Source organism: Petaurus breviceps, unplaced genomic scaffold (genome assembly GCF_028583685.1).
Source record: "Petaurus breviceps papuanus isolate PSGF00001 unplaced genomic scaffold, PetGlider_PUasm1.0 90537, whole genome shotgun sequence".
NCBI lineage: Eukaryota > Metazoa > Chordata > Mammalia > Diprotodontia > Petauridae > Petaurus > Petaurus breviceps.
Genome location: NW_027187271.1, coordinates 1,824,212 through 1,844,589, shown reverse-complemented (window position 1 = coordinate 1,844,589; position 20,378 = coordinate 1,824,212). Strand labels below are relative to the sequence as shown.

Sequence of the window (20,378 nt, the reverse complement as noted above, 5' to 3'; positions counted from 1 at the left end):
AGTTCCCGCCCCCGTGGGTGCGGCTCGGCTTAAGACCCCGCCCCAAGGGGCAACTGTAAGCGTCTCCTTCTCCCTCTTCTTCCTCCTCTTGTCCGCCAAACTTCAGCCAATCCGGGGCCAAATCGGGAGGGTGTAACTAGAGAGGCTGGGCTTACTGAGGAAGAAGGTCCTTCTTGAAGCCGGTGTCCTGGCGAGTCAGCCTGTGTTCCAGACTGGCAGAACCTGTGCTGCTTTTCCTCCGCAGGGCCATGATCTCCCAGCTCTTCATTCTGTCCTCCAAGGGGGACCCTCTCATCTACAAGGATTGTATCCTCCCACCCTTGGGCCGGGGGAATAGGGGAGGAGGCGGGTGTCCAGGAACCGAGCGGAGGAGGGAAGGCGGCCGGGGAGGGCCGGAGGGAATGGCCTGTGGGCAGGTGAGTCAGAGTGGGGCCGGACTCTGGTTGGCGGTGTAGCCTTGTCTGCTCTTAACCTGGTTCCCTAAGTCCGTGGAGACTGTGGAGGCAGTGATGTAGCCGAGATCTTCTACAGGAAGGTTACGGAGCTGCCTGGAGACCAGCCTCCCGTGGTGATGGTAACTGCCCTTCAGGGTGAGGGGTGGATGCTGCTTTAGTGCCTTCCTTGGTTGGTCATGGCGTTTCCCAAAGCTTTCTCTTATCCCTAGTATGTCCTTCCAAGACTCCCATTCCTGTAGTTTTGATCTTTATACTTTTTAACTATTCGTGTTCATTCCTCCACTCTCCAACCCCAAACTATCTCCTGTCCCCTCCAGCATCACAAAGGCTACCACTTTGTCCACATCCGACACTTCAGCCTCTACCTCGTGGTCACCACCGCAAGGGGTGTTTCGCCGTTCATCCTCCTGGAGCTGCTATCAAGGTGAGGAAGGTGGTAGAGAAAGGGGATGGGGAATTTGATTCAGAAAACTCATTACTCCCTCTCTTCTCCAGGCTGGCCACCTTACTAAGTGATTACTGTGGCTCCATCAGTGAGAAGACTCTCTCCCTTAATGTAGCACTTGTTTATGAACTCTTGGATGAAGTGCTGGTAAGGATCAGAGGCTGTTAAGGGCCCAGAGATTTCTCCCCTCATCTCCAATTCCCGGGATATACGCCCATTTTCCCTTTCCCCTTCGCCCTCACACGCCTCTAACTTAGGCATACAAAAACATACCTCTTCTATTCTAGGACTATGGCTACATTCAGACTACATCTACAGAAATGCTGAGGAACTTCATTCAAACTGAGGCTGTGGTCAGCAAGCCCTTCAACCTCTTTGAGCTCAGCAGTGTTGGTCTGGTTAGTGGAGGAAGGGGATGAGTAGGTCTGGGGATATGTGTTGAGATAGCATTAGCTAGAGAATCGACTACTTGTGGTTTTTTTTTTTTTTTGTTTTGTTTTGTTTTTACAGTTTGGGGCTGAAACACAGCAGAGCAAAGTGGCCCCAAGCAGTGCAGCCCATCTTCCGGTCCTAACTGGTCGCTCTGACCAGGTGAGGAAGGATAGCTGTGTTTTCAAACATCCATGCATCTGAACCCATATATCCAACTTCCCAATGGCTTCTCTATTCTAGCCGTTAAGTCTCCCAGATTCTTATGATAATCCCCTATTTCTTGGGACCCAGATATCCATTCTCCCCGTCTCTTCTACCACTAATCCCTAAGAACCAGGCATCTACTCCAGATCTCTTTTCTTTTCCAGAGTCACAAGAATGATGTTTTCCTGGATGTAATAGAAAGGCTCTCAGTGCTTATTGGATCCAATGTAAGTTTGAGTCTTCAAACCCAATTCACCTAAAAAATTTTGTACGGATTCAGAGACACTATGGTGTAGTGGATAGATAACTGGTCTTAGAACTAGGAAAACCTGCCTTCTGATTTATACTGGCTGTGTTACCCTGAACAAGTCATTTAACCTCTTGGTGCCTCAGACAACTCTCTAAAACTATAATTTGAGGGACAGTTTCTAAATAGCATTGGAATCAGTCAGCAAGGTTTTATTAAGCACTTACAGTGCCAACCACAGGAGGAGGGAATTTCCTCACTAGGAGTTCCCTATAATAAATAAATCACAGAACTGGACCAAAAAATAAAAACAGAACTCTTGATGAGGCACTAGGAAGATATGAAATGAAGGCAGTCTGTCCCATTCTAATCCTGGAATAGGAGCACATCAGAAAGGGTAGCTAGGGTAGGAAGTTACCCCCAGTGTAGACATATGGGTCCTAGATAAAGGTTCATCCTGTATACTTCCCCTCAAGTTGGTTAGGAAGGAGTGAGGAAGACACCAAGCAACATTATAAGAATTCAGAATCCTCAAAATAGAAGGAACATCAGAGTCCATCAGGTTCAGTCCATACCTGTACAAGAATCCCTTCTATGTTATGCATAATACTTGATTATCTAGCTTTTACTTGAATATCTCTAGCATAAGGAACCACTTTCTTTCTAAGGAGCCTATCCCATTTTGGGATAGTTCTGTTATTCCATTAATTCATTCAGTAAGCATTAAGTTCTTACTGTGTATGAGACACTACCAGATAATGGAGATACAAAGACAAAATTAAAAACAATTTCTGCCCTTAGAGAGCTCAGAAATCTGGAAAGACTTCTTATAGGAGATAGCACTTGAATTAAATCTTGAAGAAAGATAAGAATGCTAAGAGAATAGTGAGGAAGGAACATATTTCAGGCCTGAGGGCCAGTCTGTACAAGTGCTTAGAGGTGAGAATTAAGTCTGGGGTATAGTTAATTGGGCCGATTTAACTGGAGGTGAGCCTGGAACAGGGGAAAGTACAGTGACTGGAAGCAGAGGACCTGGGTTACACTCTATCTCTTGATACTGTGTGAAAGTCAGTCACTTCACCTCCCTAAGCCTCAGTTTCCTTCTCTGTAAAATGAGGAAGTTGAATTAGCTGTCCTCTATGAACTCATTCAGTTCCAGATAGTCTGAGCCTACAGTTGTAGAATACGTGAAAGGAGGAAGTGTAAAGTGTTAGAAGATTTTTCTTTACTTTGAATTATACTTACCTTTATGCAAATTTCATCATTTGCCTTCTGGGGCCAAACAAAAAAAAAAGCCTAATTCTTCTACATGACAGCCCTTCAGATACTGGAAAAAGTGATCATGTTCCCCCTAAAATCTTTTCATCTTCAAATTAAGCATCCCCATTTCTCTTAGCAGATCCTTGTATGGCATGGCTTTTAGCTTCCTCACCCATCTTGTTGCCCTCTGGATAATCTCCAGCTTGTTAGTATCACTAAGTACTTCAGCTGTGATCTAATCAGGGCATAGTTCAGTGGGACTCCTGCTAGCCTGCCAAGATCTTCTTTGATCTTGACTTTGTCATCCAACATTTTAATTGAATGGATTTGATAAGCATCTATTCCTTCATCCAAGTTGTAAAAATTGTCAACAACATAGAGCCAAAGGACAAATCCCTGGAGCATTTTGTTGGATACCTCCATCCAAGATGGCATCATGACTGTCCTATGAAAGACTTGTAAGTCTTTCAACCATTTATAAATCTACCAACTGTTTTCTAATCCATATCTTTACATCTCATCCATAAAGATAGCATGAGAGACTTGTCAGATGCTTTACTGAAATCTAGATGTACTATGTTGACAACATTCTTCTGAAGTAAGGAAATAGAGGTTTATCTTGTATGACCTGTTCTGTGTAAAGCTATGTTGGCTATTTGTGATCAAAGCTTTCCTTTTTCTGGTGTGGTTGTTGTCCTTTGTTCTTGAAGAGGACTAGAATGACAATTACTATGCTAGAGGCAAGTTTCAGTGTGTCCAACTGTAACTGATCAGACCAATCCAAGCTTGGAATGCTCTACCACAGGTCAGGTACAAATAGTCCATGTGAAAATTTTAGGTGGATACTTTAAATTTGCATATCCTGCCTTTCCTTTGAGCTGTTTCAATTCTGTTTTGCTCATAGAGCACAGCACCTTCTCTGATGTGGTCATGCCATGCTGAGCGGCCCTGTGCCAGAGTCTCCCATGTCACACAATCAATTCAAAAGTTCTAAAGAGAGACCTTAAGAGTGTCCTCATATCGTTTCTTCTGACCACCATCCTTCTTCTATACATTCACAAACTATCCCTTTAATGCTATATTCTGAGAATTTTTCCAAAATCAAACAAAGCTCACTTGGCTTTAATAGTTTGCATAACCCTCCTCCTTTCCTTCCTCTTCATCTTCATCTTCAAGGACATTTGTCTTTTTCCAGTTCTTCAGTATTCTCCATTCTCCCATGGTCTAGTAAAAAGTACTAGACTTAGATTCAAGAGAAAGAGAGACCTGATATTAGCTGTGTGACCTGGAGCAAATAATTTGAAATATTAGAACCTATTTCCTCTTTAAAATGGGTGAAACTGATAGTACCAACCTCATAGCAATGGGTTATTTTGTTTATTTATCTGTGATCTTATGCCTGGAGGGAGCTGAGAAAACTTTCCACTCTATAGCCAACTTATCTCCCCCATGGAGAAAAAACTTGGGATCACTAGAGAGTCTACTGCTCTCTTGAACCTATATGATACACCTTACTAGTGCCAGCAAAGGCTTAGATCCATATTATTCCTTGGTACAAATGGTTCCCTGCTGCTCCGTCTCTTCTCCCTGTATTTCTTGCTGCATTACTCTCATCAAGGTTCCATTTCTGTCCTTTGTTGCCCTTCTGACAAACCACATAGTGCTAGCTTCTCAATGCACACTTTGAATTATACCTGTATACTTATAATTATACATATCTCTTTACTTTGATTGACTGGATATATCTACTGCTATTTTTCCAGTGTCATAGCTATTACTTTCTATGATTTGTAGCTTAAAGCCCTTTCAGATATGCAAGACTGTATATGTATATATTTAGTAGCCCTTGTTAGTGTGTGCTATCCTTCATTAGGATACCTTTTTATTTTAAGCCATAGTTCAGAAATCCAAAGCCATCTTCTTATCGCTACTGGTTGGCCATTTCCCACATTTCACTCTCTTCTCAAATTCTTGCCTTCAGTCTTCAGTAGTGATAAAAAGATACTTTACTTGTACCCCTTAAAATCTTCAGTTTATTACCCAGAATCTTACTAATTCTAGGTGTTCTTTCTAGATTCCTTCTGATGGTATCATTTATTCCCCATTTGAATCACCAGGAGTGAGTAGTGCTAAGGTTTGGTGAATTTTGAGAGGCTCAATCATTTCCCAGTTGTGTCCTCTAAGAAAAGGGTAAACCTATTTTTAATGTCAGATAGACATATCTCTTATATCCAAAAAGTTTCAGAGCAGCTTTAAGCCGTAACAGCCCTCCATCAGTAGCTGCTTTTGAGCGGACCCTTTAAGAGTCATCCTATTTGTCTCTCCCTCAGATGCTCACTGGATGGTTCAGCCTTTGAATCCTTACTCACACTACTTCAAAACATTTATTCAATGCCTACTCTGTGCTAGGCTTTAGGGATACAGACAAAAATGAAATATGACGCTTAAAGAATTTACATTTTATGTGGGATATTATAAATATATATGTGTGTGTTACACACAAAGTAAATACAAGACAATTTCTAAAAGGGTTCACTAGCAACTGAAGAGATCTAGAAAGACCTCATGTTGGAAGTAGTTGTTGAACTGAAATTTGAAGAAAGGTAGCACTTGTAAGGAAGTAGAGGGGTGAGGAGTGCATCTAGCCTGGAGGTGTGAGATTGATGCTGTGTATGCTGGGTAACACCAGTTTAGTTGTACCACAAAGTGCATAAAGAAGAAAAATATCTATTAAGCCTCAAAAAAGTTAGGCTGGAACCAGACAGTGTACAGGCCTTAAAGGGCAAACAGAGAGCTTGTGTGTAATTCCAGAGGCAATAGGGAATCACTGTAGACTGTGGAATAGGAGGGACTTGGTCAGAATTGTATTTTAGGAATTTCACTTTGTCAGCTGTGTATGGGAAGACTGTATTGGAGGGGAGAAATTTAAAGCAGAGAGAATGTTAAAGACTAGATGGATAGTCTAGGTGAGAGGCCATGGTCTGAATTAGGGTAGTTGTGGTATGAATGAAGAAAAAGAGAAAACATCCAAGACATGCTGTGGAGGCAGAGACTTATTATCCCTGGGGAAAGCTTCATACCTGTTAACTCCATGTTCACTAGCCCTTCCTATTACTCTACACTATCACCTCATACATTTCAACCATAGGATACAGATAAGGATTCCTTACTAAACCCTGAAGCCCTTCCATTTTTTCAAGAAACTTTTCATTTTCCTTAATAATCAAGGGAAGGCTAGGTGACAGTAAATAGAGCACCAGCCCTGGAGTCAGGAGGACCTGAGTTTGCTCAGTTTCCTGAGAATTCTGACCTCAGACACTTAACACTTATGAGCTGTGTGACCTTGGGCAATTCACTTAACCCCAACTACCCTGCCTTCCCCCTCCAAAAAGCAACCCCCCCCCCAGATCTAGGAATTAGAAAGGCACTAATTTTACCCTCTTCTTGGACAAATGTGCACTTGCACATACCTGTTATAGCAGAAAGGCAAATATAGGGTATGTTATGCACAAGTCACTGCAAAACTTCATTTGCCTCCCTAAATTCTGGAAGCAAGAACCTTAATCTTTGTTCCTTGTAGTGTTCATGATCAATTCCTATGGCCATCCACCCTGTTGGCCCAGCCAGCAGCTCAGTTGTGCCTCTGAGTGTCATGTTTGGTAAATGTTCATTGTTACTTCAAAGTTTCCAGAGCACCACTGCACTTTTATTTCCTCAGAAGGCTATCTGGGACCTTCTTGTGATGTTGAATCAACATATAGAAAAGAGGGGTGGCTAGGTGGCACAGTGAATAGAGCACTGACCCTGGAGTCAGGAGGACCTGAGTTCAAATTTGGCCTCAGGCACCTCACATACTTACTAGCTGTGTGACTTTGGGCAAATCACTTAACCCCAATTGCCCTCCAAAAAGCCAAAAAAAAAAAGATAGAAGTCTGTGCCCCCCCTTTTTTTTGCTTTCTTGGAAGGCAGTTAGGGTTTAAGTGACTTGCCCAAGGTCACACAGCTAGTTTTTGTGTTGTGTCTGAGGCCAGATTTGAACTTAGGACCTCCTGACTCTAGGGCTAGTGCTCTATTCACTGCACCACCTAGCCGCCCCCCGTGCCCTGCCATTTAACTGACTGGCTGGTAGTTAAAGCTACCCAGTGATATTGATGGAGAGGGGAATAATCTCCCCCTACATTTTGATGTGTTCTGCATTTCCATTGTTCCATTAGTAGTACAAAATTCCTGTTTAGGATGATGGGGAGAAAATAGCTCTGTAGCCAAGGACATGCGGACAATTATAGATATTTTAATTTTTCATCTCCCTTTCCCTTAAACTTTTAGGGCTCCCTGCTGAAGGTGGATGTCCAAGGTGAAATCCGACTCAAGAGTTTTCTTCCCAGCTGCTCTGGTGAGTATGGAGGCTAGGTTTCCTAAGACATAAAAGGGGATGTGGAGAACAGGGAGTAGACAATGTTGGAGGAACCAGATACCTGAGACTTGGGGAGAATAAGCCTGGGTCTTATGATGTAGTCATTACTAATATGCCTTTCTTGGACAGAAATGAGAATTGGCTTGACCGAGGAATTCTGTGTGGGCAAATCAGAACTGAGAGGTGAGGCATAACGATCTTCCCTGCACTGTATACACTCGGACCAGTAATACAGATATAATAGGGAGGTGTTGGACTTTCTTGATTAGCATTTGGCCAGAGCAGGGGTTTTGACTCAGTAGAAGATATACCACCCTTCCCAACCTCCCCCCTTCCCCGCCCAAGCATGGAAGGCATAGTAGAGGACTCTTCTTTCAGTGTAAGGTATTGGTCAGGCATGGTGTTTATTATCAAAGCTGGGGCGGGGGGGTGTTTCTCTTCTTTCAGGGTACGGGCCAGGGGTACGGGTGGATGAAGTTTCATTTCATGGTTCTGTTCGACTGGATGAGTTTGAATCCCATCGCATCCTTAGGCTGCAGCCATCTCAAGGCGAGGTCAGACTGAGATGGACCAGTGCTCCACAATAAAGAAGTGTGGGGAGGTTTGAGGGGAGATGAGAAGGGCCCAGGCTGACATTGTTTCCGTGTTTACAGCTGACCATAATGCGGTATCAACTCTCCGATGATCTTCCTTCCCCACTCCCCTTCCGGCTCTTTCCCTCTGTGCAGTGGGACCATGGTTCAGGCAGGTAAGATACTGATGCTGTTTCAGAACTACATAGCTTTCTCCCCATTCAAGATCCAAAGCTCACCCTGAATATAAAGAGATAAGGGGAAAGGATGACACTTCTGTCTTTATTCCTTACCCAAGGCTACAGGTTTATCTGAAGCTCCGGTGTGACCTACCCCCAAAAAGGTAAGAATTATAGATAGCAAAATAATGCTAGCTTTGAGGTAGTTAACAGGCTGCAGTCTCAAAATTGTCCTTTCCCTTCATATCCTTCCAGTTGCCTTCTTTCAATTAAATTCAGTTTCAATCCATAGGGTGGAGGCAACCTGGACCAGTCCAATACAATGGGGCATAAGCAAGGAGGGATGGGGGAATGAGGAATGGGGGAATGAGGAATGGAACTAATCAAGCTTTGTTCATTTATGACTATTCCAGCCAAGCTCTCCATGTCAAGCTCCACCTCCCTCTTCCTCGAGGAGTGGCCAGGTCAGTGATCCAGAACAGAAAAGACTGATACCCTATCAAACTCCCCTGGGAATTTAGACTATGGGTTTGAGGACAAAATTGGTTAGTGGGAAATGGGTTATTCAGTAATAGAGCCTGCCCTTATTGGCAGCAAGATCTTATCTACCTCTTCATATCTCTTTAATTCCTAGTTTGTCTCAGGATTTGAGCAGCCCAGAGCAGAAAGCAGAGCTAGGGGAGGGAGTGCTTCAATGGGACCTTCCTCGGGTACAGGGTGGTTCCCAACTCTGTGGCCTCTTCCAGGTAATGACCACCATATACCATTCTCCTGAATAAACCTTATAAAAATAAATTCTCTTCCATTAACCACTTCCTAGTTCCTTTGATCCCTTCATTGTGTAACCTCTGTCCCCTCCCATAAACCTCACCTCTACCCATGCTTTCTTCTTCCCAGATGGATGTCCCTGGACTTCCTGACCCCCCAAGCCCAGCCCCTCCTCTGGGCTTAGGTCCTGCAAGCCTCTCATTCGAGCTGCCTCGGTACACTTGCTCAGGGCTCCAGGTTCGGTTTCTTCGGCTCACAGCCCCTGGAACTCCTGGCAACACTTCCCCACATACGTGGGTAAGACATCTAAGCCACAGTGATACTTATGTCATCCGGATCTGAGACCCAAAATGGGAGCACTATGTCAGCCTTCCTCTGGAATGGAAGAATAATGGAGTATTCCTACCACCATTGTCACCATCTGAAGGGCTGGAAACTTCCAGCAGAGACAAAGCTGGACACATAGGTCCTGGCAAAGAAATGATAATCTGGCTCTTCTCTTTCTTGACTTAAAAAAGAACTCAGATAGCTCTGTGGTTACAAACTGAACTGTTTTATTTTGGGGAGGGGGTCTGTACAGCGGGACATATCTGAAGACAGCTGATGGGGAGAGGCGACTACTCCTTACCCTAAAACCAAAATGTAATAACATTTGTATTTGAATGTGAGAATACCATTTTGTAGCAGCCTTTGTATAAAGCCTTCAGGGGGTAGGCTGAGGAGAGCTAGAACTAGAGGGATGTGAACCATTGGCCTTAGGGGTACCAGGAGCTGGAGGGGGGCTATCTCCAACATCCTGTTTTCCTCCAGAAAGGGAGCCAACCCCAAGAGGAGAAGGAGAAGATGATGGAGGAGGAGCTGGAGAAGCATGGGAAGTTGGCCCTCCTTTGCCTTCCCCAGATGGCGGAAGAGATACGACAATGTATTTCTGGACACTGCCTGTCCCTGAGGGAGCTTGGCTAGGAGGGGCTGCTGTTGCAGTGGAGACTAACTTCACAATAGGCTGGACACTGGGGACTGTGGTGGTGACAGGAGAGGTAGTGGTAGAGCCAGAGCCAGGGGCTGCTGTGCTAAGAGACAGGACCTAGAGAAGAAGAGATGGAACTAAGTTAATATTGCATCTTCTAAGACCTAATAACTCCCATTTTTCCATTCTACCCTCTCCACTTAGTCTTTTTTGTTCTTGTAGAAGATAGTAAATTGAGAAAATCTGTGCTACTACACCAGCCTGACCAATCCATCAGAGCCTTCTTCCTATGAAAATGTTTTTTCTTAAAATAAACATCCACAAACCTTAGAAAGCCCAATGAGAGAATAGGAAAACCACATGTATCCAATTATATAGCATAGAATACCCTGCCACAATAACCCCAGTTTAAAGTTATTTCAAGTCTGAAAGGCTTCCAGGTAGAATCTCATATGAGAGCAGACCAATCTACATAAAGTAGGAACCTTGAAGAACCGTGTAGGAAACAAACAGTTTTTCTTTCAGCTATTTTTCTAGTTTGTCAATTATCTTGCTCGGGACCCCAAATACCTGCTGTGAAGATGAGGCACCAGAGGAAGACGACATAACTATGAACTTGGTTGGAGGTGGGGAAGGCTGGGGGGGTGCCGCAGCCCTTGCGGATACCAGTGTCTGTACAGGTAATGCAATGGAGCCAGGAACCTTCAGCAGCCCAGTGGTTCGAGGGCCTGACTGGGGGGCCTGGGAGAGCGTTAGTGTAGGCCGGGGCTACAGGGAAGGAAAAAGCAGCACCTGTTACCTAAAGTGCCAAGAGAGGAAACGTGGTGAGAGGGACAGGCCCTTCTCAAGAATCTTTTCTTCCAACTATGCCCTGTACTTACTGACCTGTGTGATGGTCAGTGTGGTCCTGTTAACCTGCTGGGCTTGCAGGGCAGCCTGGGCCCGGGCCTTGACCACATGAGAACATAGAAGAGGTCCCAGGGAACCGAAGTCTGTCCGAAAAGCATCCTGATTATCTGGTGGCGCCCGTAGTTTTGCCAGCACTGGGGCACAATGTTTCTGTGGAGGTAGAAAAGTAATGATCACATAGAGCTTTTTGAAAAGCAAGGAAAAGGTGGGAAACCTATAACTGTATGAAGTGTGAAAGGCTAATCACTGCTACAGGAGAATAGGAGTTCTCAGGCTGTGATCATAGGCTCCTCTAGCTCAGGAATTCTTAACTGTTTGTGAACTTGCTTTTGAAAATATTGTGATAATTATGTTTCAATATAATTGGCATCCTTTATAATCTTATGCATTTTTATACATTTTAAAATACTATTTTGAGGAGTCGACAGGCTTCACAAGACTGCCAAGGGTCCATGACACAAAAAAGGTGAAGAATTTCTGCTCTAGTTGGTCATTTTACCAATTTCTTGTCTGTGAAAATTCTTATGGACAAGCCCCAATTTACAAATGGGTCATGTTCCAAAAGTTCATATTTTGTTTTATTTTTTAAAAGCAATTGGGGTTAAGTAACTTGCTCAAGGTTACACGGCCAGGTGTTTCTGGGTGGGTAATAAGTGTCTGAGCTCGGATTCGATCCCCAGGTCGTCCTGACACTGGAGCCGGTGCTCTTACTGGCTGAGCCACCTGGCCGCCCCTGGAATTGGTCTTTTTATTTGCATGGAAGTGGTCCTGGTTTTGCTAATGTTAATACCAATGGAATCTAAGTCTCGCAGATTTTATAAAAATTGGAAAAACTTTTTACTTTTAGTACAGGTCAGGCCATGTACAGTACCTATGTTTGCTTTGCCTGAGGAGGAAATTTTGTCCTTTCAAACAGTAGACCAAATCATTTTGACCACCCCACAGTCTGGGGAATAAAAGGCAGTTTGTTCTAAGAATCAGGGTGCCTCAGGTTCAGCTCTAATTAAATATTTTACAGATAGGATCAAAAGTGCTTTACAAAGTGATAACCATAAGAAAGGAGAGAGGGGTGTGTGTGTGTTTGTTTTTCAAAGACTTGGTGAGGAAAGAAGGCTCATCCACTCACCAAAAGGAGGCTCTGCACATGATCAGCTCCAATCCGGTCAATGTTGCTCAGCACAGGGCCATCTAGGACACTTCGAATCCGCTCACCTTCCTGCTGAAGCCTTGGTAGAATCAGTGTTTTAATGACCTAGAGAAATAAGAAACAGCATCAGGTCACTATTAAGCTGCTCCTATACCTTAAGAACCAACGACTCCCTTTCACCCACCCACCCCCGATTTTTCCTTTCTTCAGATACCACTCTTTTCCTTTTCCCTTTTCTCCCTGAGTAGCTTACATCATGTCCAAGTTCTGCCAGGCCAGCGATAGAGCCATAGCGGGTAGTCCAGGGAGTCTTCTCATCTACCCAGCTCTGCAAAGGGAAGAATATTAAAATAACAGCAAGGAAGGTAAGTAATGGAAGAAGAAAATAGGATCCTAGTTAAGGCTGTTAAATAAAACTTGTCCTAACCCCAAATCTGGTCCCTACCAGCCCTCACCCCTGATTCTAAGGAAAATCTTAAGTGCTAAAGAGATGTTCTGGTTGTAGAGGTGAAATGAAATGCTCTCCCACACATACACAAACCTTGGTGAAGGTCTTTGTGATCCGGGACTGGATATTGTTGGTAGTTGTACTGAAATGTTTGCAGATCTGAGCTACTAGGCGTGCTGCAAAATCCCTGAGTGCCCAGTGATTATCTACATCTGGTCGAAGACACAGCTGTCGGCTCACAATACAAGTCATCACAGCAGGAATCAACTCATGTACCTGGGTGGAAGAACCAACCTCTGTGTATTGGAATCACTGAGCTCTCAGTGGCAAGGGCAAGAATTATTGAGAAGCAAGAGGGGGGGATAAAAAGCAATGCTGAGATTAAGAAGCTACTCACATATTTCTCCAGGTATAGCGTTGGATTATCCATCAGAGCCTTCACCATTCGCATCAGATAGATAAGTAGGGCCAAATTATTCTGAACAACATTCACACGTACCTAGGGGAGGAGACAGGAGAGGAAAAATAGCAGAAGTTTATAAGATATTAAAAGAGACTTGAGACCTCTTTCTCCTAACCTCTACTTGTTACCCTCAACCCCCTTCTCATGACACCCCTCTTACCCCCTCAGAGATGAAAGTGCTAAACCTTGGCAGCATCTGATAAAGTCCAGGGTCTGTAGCAATGCTCTGGAGAGCTTCCTATATGGGAAAAAATAATAGCTTAGGGAAGAAAGAAATGGAAGAATTGGAAGACAGAGCAGGTGAGACAGGGTAAGATGGAGAAACTGGAAAATAATTCTGGAAAAGGGTAAAAGACCTCTGGGACTTTATGGAAATATAGCTCTTAAGGGATGTCTTACCGCTCTCTTGGCCTCACATGACCCTACACAGGCCTCAGTTATCTCCTTGTAGTACAGCTGCTGCTCCACAGACAACTCGTGGATACTCCGGGGTTTCAGTCTCAGTGGGGCACCCTCCAGCAGGGGTGGAGCTTTCTTTTCTTTCCCTGGTGGGAAGTGGGAAGGTTGAGTAGGATGAGTCTTATTCCTACGTGAAGCCCAGTTTGCACCAAAGAAGTCTTAATTCCTGCCCCATCTTTCTTCTTCCCTCAAGCTACTGAAGGGTCTATGAACCTTGATCCTTTTCTCCACCACTGCCCAGTTTCCATACTCCCAGAACCTTTTACCAACCCTACCCTCCCAATCAACAAAAAGGAAATGTGAGTTCCAGACCCTCTTCCTGCCTTACTGACCTTTACCATCTGCTGATACAGCTCCTTGACCTTTGCCTTTCAGTGGTCCATCCTCTTCCTGTCCTGGCTTTGCAGACTTCAAGGGCTCTGTTGCTTCAGCCTTTTGCTGCTCTTTTGGGGCTAGGAACACAATAGGAATGAGCAACAAAAAGAAGTGAAATTAAGTCAGAATACCAGAAATAGAGAAAAATGGGGAAAAAAAGAAGATAGTGTAACTTGACACAGGCTCTAGGGATGAAAGAATTAATGAAGGGCAGGGAATGAATGGAAGAAGGCTTACCTGGGGGTGGGTTCTCTGGGATAGCTGGCTGAAAACCCTCAATACTCAGCCAATGAGCTGGGAGGGAAGTGAAAGTAAAATAGTCAATCATTTAATTAGCAATCACTTAAGTAAGATTTAAGGACATGCAGTAATTTTTTTTAAGTGCAGGCACTTGTTCTATTAATACAGCCCCACAGTACTTAGTAATATGGTCTTTGCTGGGGCTGAAATTAATTTAAATACCTTGTATCCAACCTCGTGAGAAGCCTTTCCCTTTCCAACTTTGGCTAAATTGGTCTTTGGAAGGCATTCATGCCTATCCAGCTTGTCAGGACTTGGCTGAGCTCAATCTCCATACAAGGGGCCTTTGAGAACCCAGGGTCACTACCACAGCACAAGAAAATATTGGGAGTATGACTTGATAGTAGTGTCTATTGCCACAACCTCCAATTCTCCCCAGAGTCTCCAAATCTTCAGCTTGATCAGGTTTTCCCACCCCTCCCAAATTCCTTCTCTTTTATAAGTCTTCTAATAATGCTTCTAAACATCTTCTGTCCCTTTCATACCTTTGAGGCAGACATCAAGGGGGACACGGGGTAGGGGAGTGTTGATGATGTCACTCAGATCAACCTCTTTCTCTTCATAGAAATAAAGTTCCCGGCCCCCACCAGAGGCAAACCGGAATGGGATGAATTCCTGGGCATGAAACCCATACAGAGGCTGAGGTAGAGTAGATAAAAAAAAAAAAGTCTTAGGATGAGACAGGTAAAGAGAGAGTAAAACTAAAGTAGTGGAGCTTTTTTGCCCCAAGTCACTTCTTTTCCCATGCAACCTGGTTTCTCTACCACCACTTCCACCTCCCCAGGCCCAACTCCCTGACCTGTGTACCTCAACATTCTTCAACTTCAGGGCATAGTCTATATCACTTGTTGTGAGCTTCTGCCGCTTCCCCATATGCATGAATTTCAGTGCATCCTACAGGGAAGAGGTTAAAAAACCAGGATCACAAAAGAGAAGACAGCCAATTCAATGCAATATTTGGGAGTAGAGAATTTAAGCTGAAGAATTTAATTATAAACATTTGAGAGCTCAGTGTGTTAGGAAGGAAAAAACAAACAAAAACCACACTGACTTCTCAGAAACCAAGGTTCACCTGTGCAATCTCCTTAATACGATAGCTAACTTCATCTGTTAATAGCTGGCAGGTCTCTTCAGGCATCTGAGCAATGCCCATGGATTCTGCCACAACTTTCATTGATTCTGCAGGCAATACAGTGTTGCTTAACTTTAGCTTCTTTTCTTCTGCCATAGTGAATATGGCACCACTCCCAATCCCCTCTCTAGAGGCAGTGCTCTACAAAAGAGATAAATTTAAATTGATATTGGAGGGAGGGGGAGAGACAAAGAGATAACCTTAGAATGGGCAGAAGAGACCCAAAGAATTACAAGAGGAGAGAGGTTGGTGGTAAGATAAAATATTCTCCAAAAGCTCTATCTAGGGCTAAAGTTAGGGAAAGATAAAGTTAACTCCAATCTTCAATGCTTATTACATATTTACTATGTGCAAGGCCATGCTAAATGCCAGATACAAAGATAAGGACTCCTTCCTACCTTCAAGGAACTCAGTAACTGCAGTGGATCAAGAAGAGGTTAAGACAGGTGGGGAACCTGTGGCTTTGAGGCCACATGTGGACCTCTAGGTCCTTGGGTATGACCTTCTGACTGAATCCAAGTTTTACAGAACAAATTCTTTTATTAAGGGTATTTGTTCTTCGAAGTTTGAATTCAGTTAAAAGGCCTCACTTGAGGACCTAGAAGGCCACATGTGACCTTGAGGTTGCAGGTTCCCCACCCCTGGGTTAAGACAAATACATAAATTTACTAGCTAATTCATTTAGCTTCTCATCAGGATGGAGAAAGACTGAACTTTTAAAGTGTTCCTTCGTTATGGCAATGGGACTTGTTCTTATAGAAAAATAATCTGAGAGAATCTGTGGTACCAGCCTAGGTCAGATGTGGCCTTCTACACACCAATAAATATGTACTGATTGACTCCACAATCCATAACTGAAATTTCTCTCACCATAACTCCCTATTCTCACCTCAACCTCTAGTTATTTCATCCTTGCCTGCTCATCCTCATTTTCCTCCCTTTTAAAACTCAAGTGAGGAGGACCTGAGTTCAAATCCAGCCTGAGACATTTAACACAAAACTAGCCGTGTGACCTTGGGCAAGTCACTTAACCCCAATTGCCCTGCCTTCCCCTCTGCAAAAAGCGAAGAAAAAAAACCACAAAAAACCCCCACAAACCCCAAAAAATTAGAGTTAATGTCCTTCATCGACCTTTGAATCACCTGCCCCCCACTGTTCTAGTGTTGCTCCACTATTTCCAATGTAATCTTTCAAGGAACTTACATTACAATGAATCTGTCCTAGCTCCTAATCATGTTTGTACTTGGTCCTCCATATACTTATGTTGAGTAATTTTAACTGGGCCATTAACTGTACCACATCAATCTTTTCAGTCATCCCAGAGTGACTTTCTACTGAACTGCTCAGTGTCTGTTTCAAACCTTTTCCCAACACATCTACCAAAACACTCTTCCCTCTAATTAGAGGACCTCAAATCATCCTTCACTTAAAAAAACAAGGCTCTCCATCCTGAGCTTCTTCCTCCACACCTAATAACCTTGATATCATCCCAAACACTCCTTTTCATATTTTATATTTCTATATATAATTTCACCTAGCACAGTGCCTGGCATAGTTTGTTGCTGTTGTTTAGTCAATTTGCCCATGTCCAATTCTTCATGACCCCATTTGGGGTTTTCTTTTATTTTGGAGGTTGGGGGGTGGGGAAGCAATCAGGGTGAAATGACTTGCCCAGGGTCACCCAGTTACTGAGTGTCTGAGATTGGATTTGAACTCAGGTCCTCCTGACTCCAGGGCTGGCGCTCTATCCTCTGTGCTAACCTAGCTGCCCTTAACTGGCACAGAGTAGGTGCTTAATAAATGCTTACAGAACTGAACTGAATTAACAGAGGTTTTGTTTTCCCAGAGAGAGAAACTGATTTTCCCTAGCACATCTCCCCTGTTTTCTGAACTCCCACTCCCAAGCTGGGTCCCCCAGGAGTTAGCAATTTTTAAGAGTCCCCAACTCCTAAAAATTTCAAAATTTCCAATGGTTCCCCACAACACACAGAGCATTCCAAATGCACATCTGAAATGACCCTCCTTCACTTGGACAGGCAAGTGAATTCTTTAAAAAAGAAATTGAACCATCCTAAAAGAACCCCAGGTTTCTAAGAAGGTATTAAGTATTTAAGGTGGTTTACTCAGGGTTCCTAGGCTGTCATGCAAATCTTATTCCTATGTACCTATAGTACAATAAAGGATCTATGGACAAGTTGTCTAGATTCATGCCTTAATAAGACAAACGTCCAGATCTGCTCTGTTCAAAAGTTTAATTTTAAAAATTAACATGAAGGTACTTCTGCAATGTGCTCTACACCAGAGGTATCAAACATACCATTAAATATTTGCCCTACAGGGATCCTTTTATACAGTTTAGTAGACTCTGTTTCTATCTGAGTTTGATACCACTGCTCTAGGCAAATCAATATTCTACGCAACCTCCATGCTATATGTTTCTGTTTTCACCTTCTTAATGGACAGTGTAGGACAACAGACATTAGCATTAAACTTCTGTGTGGCTAAATTCTCATCTACAAATTGGATCAGTTTCTTTGAAAGGAAACAACAGAAAAATGACTGTCCAATTAGAATCTAAAAAAAAAAAAAAGAACATGCTAATTTTTCTCCTACAATATTAGGGCATCCAAGAAAGATAGTCCCAGAGTGCACAAAGCCTTACTAAATAGTCCCTCCTTCAGGAACTACCCTATCCCCAACTTGCATTTCAAGGTTGGGTTCTTTGGAGGGATAACTTGCTATCCTAGGTCCAAAGGGTACTCTGTAGGCTGACATTCCAAGCTCACAAGCCTAAATCCTAACCCAGAAGCTCTCAACAGTGGGCTTACAATTAGGTGAAAGCAAAGACATTTACTAAGCTGACATAGTAAAAACAAGTAGCTACAAAATACTTCCGTCATACACGGAAGAGAGGGAGGGTGGAAAGGTAAGAAGGAAGGATTTATTAAGCTCCTACTATATTATGATTTACAAAAAGGATCTCATTTGATTCTCCTATCCCTACTTTACAGCAGAGGAAACAAACAAGAAGAGACACAACTAGCGTCTGAGGCTGGATTTGAACCACAACACCTCAGTGTGGGAAAAGTGGGCATAAACTTAGACTACACACAATTCATGTTTCAGCACAGCTGAGCACTTGGGTCCTTTCACCACTCTACTCCTTGCTGGGCCTGGCAGGTGAAATGGAAAAGCAGCAGAAAGCTCCCCAATGGGCAGCTATTGTTTCTACCACCTAATTTAGCCCAACACAGCTAAACAAGGCCACTCTTTTGGAGCCCTTACTCTAGGGCTCTCAGAAAGTTTCCCAGATGTGCTCTTTTGAGGCCTCTGCTCTGAAACCAACTACCTCCCAGACTAGAGAACAGGCAGCAGGATAATTTCAACAAATTAACAGCCTAAGGTTTAGCCTTTTCTTTCAACACTCTTCCTAGAAAAGGGCTGAGTCCCCTTAGCCAGACTTAACACCAACTTTGGGTGACTATCCCATATGTTTCCCAAATGTTTATCTCTGCAGGCCAAACAATAATCCTTTTTGCCCAATGAGCAACAAACACCTCTACAATTCAGGGTTCCCTAGTTTTTAAAGTATTTTAAATATCTTGGAGATCTATGCAAATGAGGGGAAAAGGTACAAAAGCAAGCTATGCCCCGGCTAGTAGTTTCACATCCTTTAGGGAGGGCAAATGAGCACACTCACTTCCATGCTTTTTCCACAGTACAAAATGGTCCACTCCAAATGTATTTCCTTTTTTGGAATGCTATGTGATCATAACCAAATCTAATTTCAAATTAGACATGAGAAAACTCACCTCCCTCACCTTCTTACAATGGTGAGAAACAAAAGCTCATTTAGAAATCCTATCTGAATGAGACACATTCTTACATCTGATCTCTAGTTATTATAGAGACTTCACCTGGGAATTTATCGTATATGGAACTCTCAAATAAAACTCCCTCTACCAATGCAGATATCGTCTCTGACATCTATAGTCTTATAAATTTACCTAGGGCACTGGGAGGTTAAACGACTCGTCCAGGGTCACAGCCAGCATTCATCAGAGGCAAGATTTGAATACAGGTCTTCCTGCTTTCCGCCAGCTCTCCATCCACAGCGCCAGGATACAATTTTGCCAAAATCTTACTTTCTCCCAAAGCGACTCCAGTGAGTTACCACACTCCTCGTACAGGCCACAAGGCATTCCCACTCCAATTCCCCAATTCTCCAAAAGGACCGCTCTCCCTCTCAACTCCTCCTACAGAAAATTAGAAAATACCCCTGCCCCTTCCCGCGAGTGCGCAGAAAGTCCCGGTCGCTACCAGAATCCCCTGCAGGGAGCCTCCAAGAAGCTCTGAGGACGCTTTCCTCCCCTTATACCCACTGGCCGCTCTCCTATGGAGGCCCTGAGGACATGCCTCCCGATGCCGGGCTCCCGCGGGCTCTTCACCAGCTCCCAACAGCAGCAGCTGTGGCGCGACACACCATCTCAAACCTCAGCCTCCGCGGCTCTTCCCGGCAGAACCTTAGACTTCCTCACAGGTCCTGGCAGAACCAAGTGAAAGGCCCTTCAGCCAACCGCCTCAACCCGGAAAAATCCTCCTCTGCCAACAGCTTCCACAAAAGGGTCTCTTCCACATTCCCTTGGACAAAAGGAATATCCACCGCTCCCTGCCTCAGCCGCTTCCCCACTTCTTTTCGTCCTGTTTCGCCACATCTAGGACCTGGGAGTAGTAAACAGCGCCTGCGCATGCCCGTGCGCCTGCGGAGTAGGTGAGCCTAAGTGGGGAGTCCAAGCGCGTTCGTTCTGAGTCTGCGCGGTCCCTCACCCTCAGCTTCGTATTGCGCGTACTCGCGCCTTGCCAGGCTGGATTTAAAGGGCCAGTTTACTTGCAACTTGGCTTTTAAAAAATCTCTCTTTTGTTGTCGCTGTCTGAGGTCGGGGCTCGGTAACTGGATATGGGACTGTGGTGGCGGCGGCGGCAGCTGCTGTTGTTTTGCTTCCTCTTGCTTGTATTGAAGAGCTGTTGTGGGAAGCAAAAGGAAAAAGAAGAGGAGGAGGAGGAGGAGCACCTACCCAGCAAATGTGAAGGTAGCCTGGGCACCCTCCCTCGCGCGGGACTGGGACGAGCCAAGGATGCGCCCTGTGCTCCTGGGGTCGTCTCGGGTAGAGTCTGAGATAGAGGAAGTTTGTAAAGGGAAAA

General features: G+C 44.1%; 4 protein-coding genes across 10 annotated transcripts in view; 3 read left to right on the top strand and 1 right to left on the bottom strand.

The window, feature by feature from the left end:
* The window catches only part of COPS6 (COP9 signalosome subunit 6), a 182,919-nt gene that overhangs the window by 116,311 nt on the left and 46,230 nt on the right, over nt 1-20,378 (top strand). The gene's annotated exons all lie outside the window — the stretch shown is intronic.
* On the top strand, nt 135-9,649 carry AP4M1 (adaptor related protein complex 4 subunit mu 1). The gene is made up of 15 exons (XM_069063301.1): nt 135-306; nt 486-574; nt 773-879; nt 951-1,047; nt 1,188-1,298; nt 1,411-1,491; nt 1,701-1,763; nt 7,370-7,436; nt 7,587-7,640; nt 7,905-8,011; nt 8,111-8,205; nt 8,328-8,372; nt 8,622-8,672; nt 8,843-8,954; nt 9,106-9,649. Exons 1-15 carry the CDS (start codon nt 249-251, stop codon nt 9,316-9,318), a joined length of 1,350 nt encoding a protein of 449 aa, XP_068919402.1. The 5' UTR covers nt 135-248; the 3' UTR covers nt 9,319-9,649.
* On the bottom strand, nt 8,216-19,718 carry TAF6 (TATA-box binding protein associated factor 6). Of its 6 annotated transcripts, XM_069063286.1 has the most exons (16): nt 19,184-19,717; nt 15,117-15,317; nt 14,852-14,938; nt 14,530-14,683; nt 13,982-14,038; nt 13,702-13,821; nt 13,310-13,455; nt 13,071-13,148; nt 12,845-12,946; nt 12,541-12,723; nt 12,253-12,327; nt 11,979-12,104; nt 10,829-11,002; nt 10,514-10,711; nt 9,969-10,060; nt 8,236-8,269 (listed from the first exon to the last, which is right to left on the bottom strand). In XM_069063286.1, exons 2-16 carry the CDS (start codon nt 15,270-15,272, stop codon nt 8,251-8,253), a joined length of 1,767 nt encoding a protein of 588 aa, XP_068919387.1. In that variant the 5' UTR covers nt 15,273-15,317; nt 19,184-19,717; the 3' UTR covers nt 8,236-8,250. The 6 variants fall into 6 exon arrangements, with proteins under 6 accessions (XP_068919389.1, XP_068919387.1, XP_068919391.1 ...); XM_069063288.1 differs by lacking the exon at nt 9,969-10,060 and having other exon boundaries at nt 8,216-8,269; XM_069063290.1 differs by lacking the exon at nt 9,969-10,060 and having other exon boundaries at nt 8,250-8,269; nt 10,514-10,742; nt 19,184-19,718.
* Nucleotides 19,993-20,378, top strand: part of CNPY4 (canopy FGF signaling regulator 4) — a 6,410-nt gene continuing 6,024 nt past the window's right edge. The window contains exon 1 of the mRNA XM_069063308.1: nt 19,993-20,266. Coding sequence (XP_068919409.1) covers nt 20,134-20,266 — 133 coding nt within the window. The 5' untranslated portion in view covers nt 19,993-20,133. The remainder of the gene's footprint in view (nt 20,267-20,378) is intronic.

Excerpts from the sequence above, each read along its gene's own strand:
- AP4M1 (XM_069063301.1), top strand. The coding sequence starts at position 249 with ATGATCTCCCAGCTCTTCATTCTGTCCTCCAAGGGGGACCCTCTCATC. Across the intron at positions 575-772 it reads ACCAGCCTCCCGTGGTGATG|CATCACAAAGGCTACCACTT; the intron begins GTAACTGCCCTT and ends TGTCCCCTCCAG. Across the intron at positions 8,373-8,621 it reads TGTGACCTACCCCCAAAAAG|CCAAGCTCTCCATGTCAAGC; the intron begins GTAAGAATTATA and ends TGACTATTCCAG.
- TAF6 (XM_069063284.1), bottom strand. The coding sequence starts at position 15,272 with ATGGCAGAAGAAAAGAAGCTAAAGTTAAGCAACACTGTATTGCCTGCA. Across the intron at positions 14,039-14,529 it reads CCTTGATGTCTGCCTCAAAG|CTCATTGGCTGAGTATTGAG; the intron begins GTATGAAAGGGA and ends CTTCCCTCCCAG. Across the intron at positions 10,061-10,513 it reads GTGCCTCATCTTCACAGCAG|GTCCTGTCTCTTAGCACAGC; the intron begins GTATTTGGGGTC and ends CTTCTTCTCTAG.